The following is a 13,880-nucleotide window of genomic DNA, read 5'->3' as shown; positions in this document are numbered from 1 at the left end:
CAGACCGCTCCATACACCATTACACAGGGACCCCGAGCTCCCGGCTAGGGCGAGATGGGAGGAGGATGTAGGAGCTATCTCAGATGAGCAATGGGATCTGATCCTGAAAACCCCACTGCTGGTCTCTCTGTCGCAGAGACCGATTAGTGCAACTTTATTTCATCCACAGGGCATATTTTACTAAACATAGGCTGTTTGTTATGAAGGCGGTGCCATCACCACTATGTGTTAGATGTGAGACGGAGGTGGCCACCCTGTTTCACACGATCTGGGCATGTACGGCTCTACAACAATACTGGCGGGAGAAAATAGCGTGGCTGAATGGTGCCATTCCGGGGTGGAGTGCAGCCGGAGTAAGATCTTGTCTTATATCTGGACTTGGAAAGCTTCCTTGAACAAATACACCAGGATTTTTGTACTGAAGGCTTTATTTCAAGCACAGAAGTGATAACCTTGCATTGGAAGGACTCCATCTATCCAAGAATGGCATGTGGCTATGAACTATGTGGCCGCAATTGAAAGAGCTGCCTTAGAAAGGAAAGGACAACTGCTTAAATACATACAGATTTTGCAGCTATGGACTGGTAGCTTGGACTGCACTCCACCCCTACATCCTGCACGAGTTTAGGAACCCTTTTGTGGCACGATTACCTTGTGGTCTTCATGTTTCTTGTCCTGAGGGGGGTGGGAGGCTAAGGTAACTACTGCCTATGTGATAAATGTTTTGATTGTGCCTTTTTTGTTTCATGACATGATGTTTCTAACCTTTGTCTGACACAGTTACCATTTATTTTTCTTTCAAATAAAAAACTTTTCTGAACAAAAAAAAAAAATAAGGCTGGAAGTGGAGTTAAAAACACCTGTTTCTACTTCTCCAAGAGTATTAGATTGCTAGGTTTTAGCTATCCAAATGTACCTTAAAAAGTTTTAGCTGTTTCTAAGTCAGATACCGGGTCTCTGAATGCCGCCATCTTACTAAAGCTACTTCCTTTCACTACCACACATACTAAAAACCCTTCTCCTTGACCCTAGCTGCAGATCATGCTATTCCTTTTGCCAGGGGGGGGCGTGCTTAGAGGGGTCAACACTGACATGCATGCAAACCTAGCCATTTGAGCACCATTGAAGCAGCAAAGAATAGTTTATCAAGCAAACTACTAAAACATCAGCAAACGTGCACCAAGACTGTCCAGGGTAGTAACATTAGACAGCCAACTCCTGGATTGTGTTAAAAGTACATATCAAACAAAATGCCAGCAAGAACATTGGACTAATCCAGCACAGTAATTCATACCAAATAATGCCTTTATAATGTGTTTGTTATAGGTTTCCTTGTCCTTTAAGAGGAAGTGGCATAAGCATACATACATAGGAAAAAGTCTGTTTCCAGAAATGCAGGAACATTTTTTAAAATCAAGCTGTACCCCCCCCCCCCAGATAATTCTGGTCTCTGGTTACAAAAGTGTAATTGAGGGGGTTTTAACTGACAATGACAAACTGTCTGAAGAAGCAAAAAGTATGGACAACTGGAAAATGACAGATATATGCATCAACATATACCCTTGTCACCGATTCTCATTTCACAGTGCATTTAACAGTTCAACATGACTCTTTGCTCTAAATTCATCAGTAGATTTAATATGTGCCAGGCCCAAACTGGGATTCAAGTCCCTTTGATTTCTAGTTAAAAAATAACCCCACACCAACCCACTAAACCAATATGGTTTAAAGTTATAGCAGCTCCACTGGTATTTGCCAGAATCCAGAGACTGGGTCTGACTTTTACCATAAGCACATTTTCACAAAGAAAGCTGTATATAAGTGTACTCACAATTAGGTGTGGCTGTGCTAAGAGGGCAGTGAACTTAAACATGCAACAGTTTACTATATTATGGCTTTTTTTTTTTATAATGTCCAAAATACAAATAACTTGTTGCCACAAACCGTATGTATAAGGAATAGCTCAATCCAACAGTGATCTGGTTTTGCCAAGTCCAGAGAAGAGGTATTATGTAGAAAATGAGGATTTCACTGGAGAGCTGATTTAGTGAAGCAGTGAAGACTACTGCTAAATGCATCTTGAATAAACGTCTTCACTGCTTCACTAAATCAGCTCTCCAGTGAAATTCTTTTTTTTTTATAGAAAGTATCCAGGTCAATTGATGCAACATGACTGCATAAACAAGCTACCTGTTCATATTTGTGAGTTTCTGGTCACAAGACTGCTCTGCTGTTCTCTTGTTTCCAGACAGGTCCCGACCACCGCTGCCAGTATAAGTAAACTCATTTCCATTATCCTAGGACCATAAACAAAAAAAAAAAAAAAACACACCAGGGTTGAATAGAATGAAGACAAATTTTGCTATAGCAGTAGTACTCGAGTCCCATACACAGGGCAGCCATCGGGGGGACAGTTGTAGGGGGCCCCGAGGGTAAGGGGGGCCCGGCCACGCCACACTTACTTGATTAGCAGGGCCTCGCATCTTTCTGAGAGCTGCTGACTTCGAGAAGGCATGGACGTTTAAGGGGCCCTGGCCACCAATTTTCTCAATGTGGGGGGGCCTCTGGCCACCAATTTTTTTTCTCATGTGGGGTCCTAGCCACCAATATTTTTTAATGGGGGGCCCCTGACCACCAATATCTTTTTATTTTTTATTAACATGTGGTAACCCTAGCCACCAATTTTTTTTTTTTTTTTACTAGACCTGTAGGTGGGGCTTGTGGTGGGTGCAGTCCAGGGGGCCCAGGAAATTGTCGTATGGGGCCCTGCCCATACAGGTCCTCTTCCCAGCATTAGGCTATGCTTTCTCAAATTGATCCCACCTGCGAGGAAGTCACAAAAGTGGCGGGGCAGGCACTCCTATAAAACCGGAAGTGGGAGAGCAGGCTGATGAGCTCAGCCCGAACAAGGCCGACCCGCACATTACCATTTCCCACATCTGCCTATAGTGTTTTTGGAAGCCTTGTTCCCCTGGTAAGGGGGTCCAAATAGAATAAAGGAGGAGTCTGTTTCTTAAGGAATACAACACTTGCGAGTGTACAGAGGTTACCAGTATTTTGCAATTTTGGTAAACGACCCTTGAGTGAGGGCAAAGGAGCATTCGTATTTTGGTTAAGATCTTGTTTTAATGCTTGAAGTGTTGTAATATCTGGAGTTTTCCCATGTCCTTGCTATCCTGGTTACAAATAAGATGTGGAACAGGAGAGGGAGAGAGATACTTTTTTGCATGGCTGTCAGTTGTGTTTTTCAGTTTAGGATATAGTGATGGTAAAACAATCGCTTGGTTGATTCTGAAACCACCTTTGGAGTAAAGTCCAAATGTGTGTGGAGAACCACCTTGTCCTCATAAGACACGGACATGGGGGGGGGGGGTTACCTACAGATAAACTAGTTTCAAGTACCATGGAGGGCACAAATGTGGGATTATGCTTTAAGCTGTCCAAGAGGTTCTAGCATCAGTCTGATTTGCAGTTGGTTTCTGCAGAGCAACTTTGAAACAGTTTTCTCACAACTTTGTGGAACATAGGGAGGGGCTGAAGATGTAGTTCAAATGGGAGTCCCAAGAGATAGTTACAGCATCTACTACCATGGCTTTGGGGTCACAATAGTGTGTGCTGTGTGATGGGACTTGATTAAAGGACAATGACATTAGGTCTATTTGAGGCCACCCCCACTGGCAAGTAATTTGTAAGGTATTCGAACTTAATCACATTTCTTTTTAGAAACTCAAAGTTTTTGTTTAGAAAGATCAATTAGTAATGTTCACATATCCATCACACCCTGCATTAGTAAAGTAAGGGCACTCCTGCATTAGAGGAGTCATCTTTAGAATTTTTGTGGTTTGTTTGTGGTTGTGTTGGGGGTGGGAGCCTCTGGGAACTCCATGATTGTTGCCTGGAACCATGAAAACCCATGTAAGTGTTTCTGCACTAAGCATCTTTGAGAGACGACTGGCTAGCCAAGTCATCATCCGAAGAAATATCCGACAGAAAAGATTCCATCCCCTCAGATTGTGATTTGAGATAAATCTATTGCTGATGAGTCGGATCTGACTCTGAGGTACTGATGGTATTGATGGTTCATCTTCAGACAGCTATGCGCTGGTTTCAAGTGGGGTTGGATTGGACTGTATACATTTGTAAAGCGCTACTCGAGGGCAAAGCACTGTACAGCAAAACAAATTAGTAACAAACAAGGGGTCATTGGAATAAAAGTAACAATAAGTGCATTATTAGAAATACAATTCACATAAATATAAAAAATATAATTACAATACAGATTAAGTGCTCAGTGTCAAGGAGACAAAAGGCTAGAGGACCCTACCCCGTAGGGCTTACAGTCTAAAGACTTTGATGAGGTTGTAGCAACCGGGTGTTTTTGCGTTGCCATTGTGGCAAATTTATTAGTGGATGCCATCACACCCATGAAGGATGTTTGAAAGTCCATAAACCAGTCTGGCATGACTATAGGTGAGTGGGTGCCTGAGGTGTTGGAGGCTCTTAAGGACATGGACCTTTTGGCAGCTGCACTTTCTGCAGCTTCGGACCTTTCCCAAGTAGCATTTTATCAGAATTAGCCAACATTATTTGTGGCCGTTTCACCCTCCATAACCCATGGCTTAGGGAGTAAGCACAAAATAAGCAGAACGAATAGTTTAGCACTAGGGGTATCAAATTACAAAACGTTTCAAAAAGAAAACCATTCTACTTACCACATCATCTTCATAGCCTCCAGCCAGCACTAAGGAATATGAGCCATCATTGCTTCTTCCATGTATACCAGCAACATGTGGCCTGTGCACTCCAGATTCACTCACCTGCGCAGTTGGAGTAACATCAAATTTTACAACCCATTCAGCAAACATAAAATTAGATTTTAATCACAGTAGCCAAAATGGAGGATACTATATAGAAATGCATTTAGGGAATTCTATTAGAATCCCTATTCTTGGGTCAAACATTTACATCAAATTTAACTCTTAGTTTGGCAAGAACATACCTTCCACATGTCAGCAGGCAAAGGTACAAACCAACAGATACACTTCCTAAAGTTTGTGTAATGCGCTTCACTGGAAGCTCCAGTACTGCCTGCTTTTACTTAGTACCCCAAAGAACAAACCGAGAGGGCTGTACACTAGGAGCCCCCTACATTTCTATTCATGACATGTCATTAATGAGGGATTTTAGAATATTCTGATAATGACAATATATAAAATTGCCAGCACAGTTTATGTTGAAGGCACTAAGAATGTCATCTAAAAAGGGATTTTCTTACCGGTAAATCCTTTTCTCCTGGGCCCGTACTGTCAGTGCAGACGTCTGGGGTTAACTCTGATCCTTTCTGGAGGCAGGACAAATAATAAACTGAAACTCCTCCTTCCCCTATAACTCTGGGGCTCTCTCTTCCCACTCTAGTTTCTCGTTCTAAAGCTAGAAGCAGAGAGATACAGGAGCAGACACAGGTAACAAAAATACATCACATAAATTAGTGACTAGAATTAATAGCATTCAAAGCTAAATATTACCGATAACTGGGCCGAAAGGACCCTTGGCAATAGCCAACATCTCCATAACAAAAAAGGGAGGGACTTACTGCACTGAAAGTACGGGCCCGGGAGAAAAGGATTTACCGGTAAGAAAACCCCTTTTTCCCAGATTGGCCCTTCTGTCTGGGGACGTAAAAAAGCAGTTTGTGCCCAGACCGGGAGGGCAGTAACAACTGCCTGGAGCACTTTTCTCCCAAAAGCAGCTTCCGAAGAAGCAAAAGTGTTTAGCTTATAGAACTTGGTAAAGGTATGAATTGAAGACCAAGTTGCCGCTTTACAAATTTGTTCCGGTGATGCCATATTTTGCAGCGCCCAAGAAGTGCTTACTGCTCTGGTAGAATGCGCATTCACTCGAAACGGTACTGGTTTGTTTGCTTGATTATAGGCAAATGAAATGGTATCTACTAGCCATCTTGCAATTGTTCGTTTTGAGGGTCCTAACCCCTTTCTGAGGGTTCCATAAGTAACCAACAAAGCCTCAGTGCGCCTAAAAGAGGACCTCTTGGCATATATCCGTAATAATGAAGTTTGCGTTCCCCATCATTCTTTGGTTCTGGACATAGTGATGGAACTACTATCTCTTGATTAATGTGGAATCCAGATACCACCTTTGGTAGGAACCCCTTTGGTGTTCTGAAAACTGCCTTATCCTTGTGAAATATTAACCATGGTTCCTTAATAGACAAAGCTTGTAGTTCCTAAACTTTTTGCTGAGCAAATTGGCAACAGAAAAGTTACCTTCCATGTGAGGAACTTAATATCACACGACCGTAGAGGCTCGAAAGGCTCCTGCTGTAAGGCCCTGAGAACCAAGTTTAAGTCCCAAGGTGGTGTCGGATCCCTAAATGGTGGCTTGATATGCATCACTGCCTGGAAAAACGGTTTTACTTCTGGTAATAAGGCCCACTGAAACAGAACGGACAGTGCCGACGTTTGTGTCTTCAGGGTGGAAAAGCCAAGACGTTTATCCAGCCCCCTCTGCAAAAAGCTGAGGAGTTGAACAATGTTGCCACCCTAGACCGTTGTCTTTGCACCATGTCTGAAAAACTCTCCAAATTCTGTGATATGCTTTTGACGTGGTCTGCTTTCTTGCCTTGAGTAGGGTACCAATGACTTTCTCCCGGAACCCTCTAGCTTTCCAGAGCCGTGCTTCAAGTTTCCACCTTGTCGTGATATACTGGCCCCTGGGATAGGAGATCCCGCCACAATGGCAGCCGCCACGGAGGGCCCACTGACTGACACCAGATCTGCATACCATGTTCGACGTGGCCAGTCTGGTGCAATCAGTATTGCTGGAACCTGGTCGTCCTTTATCTTTCTGATCACTCTTGGCAGAAGAGGAAGGGGTGGAAAAATGTAAACTAGGCTGAATGACCATGGGATCACCAGAGCATCTATGGCCTCTGCCTTCGGGTCCCTTGACCTTGCGAAATATCTGGGCAGCTTGTTGTTCTTGTAAGATGCCATAAGATCTATCTCCGGAATACCTAGCCTGTTTGTTATAGCCTGGAACACTTCTGGGTGGAGTGACCATTCCGCTTGGTCTATGGTGTTTCTGCTGAGAAAATCCGCTTCCCAGTTTTCTAGCCCCAGTATGAACATCGCTGAGATGGCAGGAACATTGTTCTCCGCCCACTCAAAGATCCTGGATACCTCCCTCATGGCATCCTTGCTTCTTGTTCCTCCCTGACAGTTGCGTTGTCTGACTGAATTCGAATTGGTTTTGATTCTAACAGAGGAGACCAGTGATGTATTGCCTTGTAGACTGCTTTGAGCTCTAAAACATTTATGTGCAGGCTCGCTTCCTCCTGAGACCACCTGCCCTGACAAGAAAGACCCTCCATGTGGGCCCCCAGCCTGAGAGACTGGCATCTGTGCTGATTACCCTCCATGGAGGAAGTGCCATAAGTGGCCTTTGGTCAGATTGTGACTGTTTAGCCACCACATGATTTGACACTTGACTGCATCGGTGATAGCGATTGTTTGCAATAGGTCTTTATGGTTCTTGTCCCAGACTTGGAGGAACGCCGTCTGCAGAGCCCTGATATGAAAATGCGAGTAAGGCACTGCTTCTAAGGCCGAGACCATTAGGCCCAGAAGCCTCAGACAATCCTCCGCTGATGTCACCTGCTTGGCTAAGAACCGTCTGGTTGATAACTGCAGTTTGAATACCTTCTCCTTTGGGAGAGAGATTGTTTGAGTTGCTGAATCGAACATCATCCCTAGAAAGCGAATCTTCTGCTCTGGAACCAATGCACTTTTTTTGTGGTTGATAATCCAACCAAATTCCTCCAAAGTCTGGAGTGTCTGTTGCGTGTGGTACATCGTCACTTCTAGCGAAGAGCCCTTTATGAGTATGTCGTCTAGGTACGGTATCGCCATAACGCATCTTCTTAATATGGCTATTATTGGAGCCAGAATTTTGGTAAAGACACGCGGTGCTGTGGTTAGCCCAAATGGTAGGGCTCAAATCTAAAAATGATCTGCCACTGCAAACCTCAAAAAGCTCTGGTGGTTTGGGTGGTTTGGGTGTATGGGTATGTGAAGATAAGCGTCCTTTAAATATATGGTAGTCATGAAGTGTCCCGTTCCATTGAATTGATCACAGATCTCAAAAAGTTTCCATCCTGAAGCGCTTCTTCCTGATAAACTTGTTGAGTGGTTTTAAGTTTAGCACTGGTCTGTACTGACCTCCTTGCTTTCTGACCAAGAACATATTGGTGTAGAACCCTCTGAACCGGAACTGATGCGGCACTCTACTATAACATTGCTCTGCAATAGTTCCTGTATGCAGGCTTGGAGTGCTTTGTGCTTGACTGGGTTGCGAGGAATGGCAGAGGGTACGAATACTCTCCGGGAGGGAAGCGAAAGGTATTTTGTAGCCTTTCCCTACAATCTGAAGCGCCCATTCGTCCTGGACGAGAACCGAAGAAGCCTTCCCCCAACAGCCCCTGTTGCTCCCAGTGTGACCTGACCTTCATGCGTCATTGGGTTTTGCCAGCGCTGGCTTCCTGTTTTGCTTATGGCGTCGATGCCAGGGGGTAGTCTTTCTGTTAGAGTAGACAGTTGACGAGGATTGACCTTGACTCGGGTTCCTGTAGGTACGAAAGGAACGAGACGAAGACCCCCATTGTCTGTTAGGCGGTCTACGGTTAGCCTCAGGGCGGAACCTTCTCCCCTGAGGAAGAAATGCACTCTTCCCCCGTTACCTCAGTGATTTGTTTTAATTCTGGCCCGAACAAATGCTCCCCCGAGAATGGAAGAGCTATGAGTCTACCCTTCGAAGCATTGTCTCCCGACCAGTGACGTAGCCACAGAGCTCTGCGGGCAACAACCGTGTTAGCGGATGCCCGTGCTGATAAACGAATAATCTCCATGGCAGCTTCACTCATGAAATCTAGAGCTGTAGAAACATGTCCTAGTTTGGTCTGTAGTACAGTATCTTGTTCGTACTGCTTTAGAATCTCCTGAGTCCAAAACTTTGTCGTGCGAGCCAATCCAGCTATTGCTGAAGCTGGTCTAAAGGTAGCCGCTACATTAACATAACTTCTGAGATTATTCTTCATACGCTTATCCATGTGATCCTTGAATGCCGTGGCATCTTCTGTTGGAAGAATTTTATATCTAGATAAGCGCGATATCGCAGAATCTACCTTGGGAGGTTTGTCCCACTTGATCCCAAATTCTTGAGAGACTGGAAACTTTGTGAAGAACTTCTTCCTTAGATTCATGCGTCTCTCTGGTGTACGCCATTCAGAATCAATGCTTTGATTAACGGACTTAAAACACTGGAAAGCACTTGAGTTTCTTAACTTGCATACCAAGGACTTCTGTCAGCTTTGGAGACTGGCTCAGCTGTATCCTTAATTTCTAGGGTTTGGAGCATATCCCGAAGAAGCCTGTGCCCCTGTTCAGAAGTAACATAGGAGGCAAACTCATAGCCTGAACTAGAATCTGAATCACCGCTTGGAAAATCTGGAGACTGCTGACCCCCTGGTAATTCACTGGAGGAAAGCTCTGAATCCGATGTGGAAGGTGACTTTGCCCTTCTTCACGGGTTAGATTGGTGTTCTATTGATTGCTGAACAGTTGCTTTAAACCAGCTAATCAAATCCGAAAGTTGGTTTTGCTGTAAATTAATTTGGGATGTACCTGGCCGGGCTTCTGCCATATCGGGCTGCAGTAGGCCAGGACCAATGGGTAAATCCAACCCTTGTACCTGCACTGCAGATTGTGCAGCAGTATTAACTTCTGCCATGTGACCAAGAAGTAAAGCACCAGGGCTTGCAGTGGGTGGTCTTCTTAGGCTTAGCTCTAGATTTCCTAGGCCTAGGTTCATTGGAAGGCAGATCTTGAATCAGATCAATGAGAGCCTGGGGAACTGACATACTGCCCAGCAGAAATAAACCAAAAAAAAAAAAAAAAACTCTTTTGAATAGGCTTCCTGAGTCCAGACAACCTTCTGTGACTCCTTGCTAGCCTGAGCGCATTTCCTCCTGACAGAGAACGAACACAGTATCCCCTGGCACAAACATAGCTTTCCAGCAGCGAGTTTGTGCGGCGCTCTTTAATGACGTCACCAGAAGCGCGGGCGAAAACACGCGAACACTGACGCTATATGGCAACTTGCACCGCGTGAAACCGCTGAGCGCGCCATTAACCATGCTCCTACCTGCAACCAGGAACTGGAGCCTGGCATATCAGCCTCTGACACTTCAGGGTGAAACAGCCGAAATCCTCTTCGTGCCCTAAGGGCTTAGCTACCTGAGCCATCTGTTTGCTGCAGTCAAAGTATTCCCCACTTGGCAGTTTTGGGAAGGAGGGGGAAACCCTGCTCAGGTCCCTGGGGAGCGGTGTAACACGCGCTCCCCTTAACTAGGATAACCTTACTACACTAAAACACTGGGGGTAACCCTCCTGCAATCAGGACAAATAAACTAGAGTGGGAAGTGAGAGCCCCAGAGTTATAGGGGAAAGAGGAGTTTGTTTATTATTTGTCCTGCCTCCAGAGAGGATCAGAGTTAACCCCAGACGTCTGCACTGACAGAAGGGCCAATCTGGGAAATATCTAAAGACAGAACTACAAATAAACAGAACACCAGAGTAATAGTGACCATAACATTCCCATTGTAAAAAAAAAAATAAAATAAAAAAAAAACCACACTGTCAACAAATTGTAATCTAAAATGTTATAAAACAGGCAGATTGCGACAGGTAGCAACAACAAAAATGTTTGTCATTTTAAAATTAAATCATTACGATTCTCACTGTAGAAGGTGTTAACCATCCTATGTAACTAATCTCTCATGCAGTAACGTTTACAAAGCTCGGAGTGTTCTATAAATGATTTTGGTTAATTTTCCTTATTATAAAAAGTTGCAAGACCCTCTGTAGAGGTATAAGTGGATAAAAGCAAATCAAGTTGTTGGTGGCTACAGCAGGTTTTAGAAGATATTTTGCTAGTAATATACAGGTATAGGACCAGTTATGCAGAAAGATCGAGACCTGGTGTTTTCTGGATAAGGGGCTTCTCTCTACAGTGGTGTGAACTATTTGCCCCCTTCCTGATTTCTTATTCTTTTGCATGTTTGTCACACAAAATGTTTCTGATCATCAAACACATTTAACTATTAGTCAAAGATAACACAACACAAAATGCAGTTTTTAAATGAGGGTTTTTATTATTTAGGGAGAAAAGAAATCCAAACCTGTGTGAAAAAGTAATTGCCCCCTGAACCTAATAACTGGTTGGGCCACCCTTAGCAGCAATAACTGCAATCAAGCGTTTGCGATAACTTGCAACGAGTCTTTTACAGCGCTCTGGAGGAATTTTGGCCCACTCATCTTTGCAGAATTGTTGTAATTCAGCTTTATTTGAGGGTTTTCTAGCATGAACCGCCTTTTAAGGTCATGCCACAACATCTCAATAGGATTCAGGTCAGGACTTTGACTAGGCCACTCCAAAGTCTTCATTTTGTTTTTCTTCAGCCATTCAGAGGTGGATTTGCTGGTGTGTTTTGGGTCATTGTCCTGCTGCAGCACCCAAGATCGCTTCAGCTTGAGTTGACGAACAGATGGCCGGACATTCTCCTTCAGGATTTTTTGGTAGACAGTAGAATTCATGGTTCCATCTATCACAGCAAGTCTTCCAGGTCCTGAAGCAGCAAAACAACCCCAGACCATCACACTACCACCACCATATTTTACTGTTGGTATGATGTTCTTTTTCTGAAATGCTGTGTTACTTTTACGCCAGATGTAACGGGACGCGCACCTTCCAAAAAAGTTCAACTTTTGTCTCGTCTGTCCACAAGGTATTTTCCCAAAAGTCTTGGCAATCATTGAGATGTTTTTTAGCAAAATTGAGACGAGCCTTAATGTTCTTTTTGCTTAAAAGTGGTTTGTGCCTTGGAAATCTGCCATGCAGACCGTTTTTGCCCAGTCTCTTTCTTATGGTGGAGTCGTGAACACTGACCTTAATTGAGGCAAGTGAGGCCTGCAGTTCTTTAGATGTTGTCCTGGGGTCTTTTGTGGCTTCTCGGGATGAGTTGTCTCTGCGCTCTTGGGGTAATTTTGGTCGGCCGGCCACTCCTGGGAAGGTTCCACCACTGTTCCATGTTTTTGCCATTTGTGGATAATGGCTCTCACTGTGGTTCGCTGGAGTCCCAAAGCTTTAGAAATGGCTTTATAACCTTTGAAATTGAACTCAGGTCTGATAAACCACAGTTAAGTTATTTTATAACAAGGGGGGCAATCACTTTTTCACACAGGCCCATGTAGATTTGGAGTTTTTTTTCTCCCTTAATAACGTAAACCTTCATTTAAAAACTGCATTTTGTGTTCAATTATGTTATCTTTGACTAATAGTTAACGGTTTTTGATGAGCAGAAACATTTAAGTGTGACAAACATGCAAAAGAATAAGAAATCAGGAAGGGGGCAAATAGTTTTTCACACCACTGTAATTTGAATCTTCATACCTTAAGTTTACTAAAAATTAAACCTAGCCAATATGATTATTTTCCCTGCTATACAAATTATCTCCGTTTGGATCAAATACAAGGTACTGTTTAATAATTCCTGAGAAAAAAGGAAATGTTTAAAAATGTTAATTCAGATTAAAATGGAGTCTGTTAGGTGGCATTCCTGTAATTTAGTGCTTCCTGGAGAACTGAGTTTCAGGATAAAGGATCTCATAACTATTTCCTTGCAAATAACTTTTGAACAACATTACAGAAGTCCTTACAAAAAGGTGTGATTGCTAGTGAGTATGTGTTAAAGGAAAAACCTACCTAGGAATAATTTTCTTTTGGATCTTGTAATAACGAATAATAGCGAACTTCTCTCTAGAATTTGTATGGGTGAGCATTTAGGGAATAGTGATCATAACATCACGTGATCATAACAGGAACCCGTTCTCAGCCTCACAACTATAGGCCAGTTAGTCTGACGTCAGTGGTAGGAAAGCTTTTCGAAGGGTTAATAAAGGATAAGATACTGGACTTAATAGCAAATCATAATACTATGAGTTTGTGCCAGCATGGTTTATGCGTAATAGATCTTGCCAGACTAACTTAATTTCTTTTTATAAGAAGGTAAGTAGAGACCTCGATTCTGGGATGGCAGTGGATGTGATTTACTTAGACTTTGCTAAAGCATTTGATACAGTGCCACACAAACGGTTACTGGTTAAATTAAGGAATGTTGGCCTGGAACATAGTATTTGTACCTGGATAGAGAACTGGCTAAAAGATAGACTACAAAGAGTGGTGGTAAATGGAACATTTTCTAATTGGACCAGTGTTAGTGGAGTACCGCAGGGCTCTGTACTAAGTCCCTTGCTTTTCAACTTGTTTATTAATGACCTGGAGGTGGGCATTAAAAGTACTGTTTCTATTTTTGCAGATGATACTAAATTGTGAAGAACTATAGATTCCATGCAGGATGCTGCCACTTTGCAGAGTGATTTGTCTAAATTTGCAAACTGGGCAGCAAACTGGAAAATGAGGTTCAATGTTGATAAATGCAAGGTTATGCACTTTGGCAAAAATAATATAAATGCAAGTTATACACTAAATGGCAGTGTGTTGAGAGTTTCCTTAAATGAGAAGGATCTAGGGGTCTTTGTAGATAACACGTCTAATTCTGGGCAGTGTCACAGTGACTGAGAATCTAAATAGGCCTTGGCATTTCCGGTACACAGAGGCCCAATCAGCCCCCACCAGCCCACAAAATACTGACTTTCTATGACACCTTATAGCAGCCCCTCTGGCATTTGCCAGAACCCACAGTCCAGGCCAGGAGGAGCCGGAAAATGGATGCGTGCAACTCCGCT

The 13,880-nt window shown here is 43.4% G+C and overlaps 1 protein-coding gene across 1 annotated transcript in view; it reads right to left on the bottom strand.

The window, feature by feature from the left end:
• uhrf1.L (ubiquitin-like with PHD and ring finger domains 1 L homeolog) overlaps positions 1-13,880 on the bottom strand; it is a gene marked incomplete at its 5' end in the record, with an annotated part of 70,706 nt that overhangs the window by 53,146 nt on the left and 3,680 nt on the right. The window contains 3 exons of the mRNA XM_041560668.1: positions 2,191-2,297; positions 4,713-4,817; positions 5,276-5,430. Of these exons, the coding sequence (XP_041416602.1) occupies positions 2,191-2,297; positions 4,713-4,817; positions 5,276-5,430 (367 nt within the window). The remainder of the gene's footprint in view (positions 1-2,190; positions 2,298-4,712; positions 4,818-5,275; positions 5,431-13,880) is intronic.

This window comes from Xenopus laevis, chromosome 1L (assembly GCF_017654675.1).
Source record: "Xenopus laevis strain J_2021 chromosome 1L, Xenopus_laevis_v10.1, whole genome shotgun sequence".
Classification (NCBI taxonomy): domain Eukaryota; kingdom Metazoa; phylum Chordata; class Amphibia; order Anura; family Pipidae; genus Xenopus; species Xenopus laevis.
The sequence above is the reverse complement of the archived record's forward strand: the minus strand, read 5'-3'. Positions and strand labels throughout refer to the sequence as shown.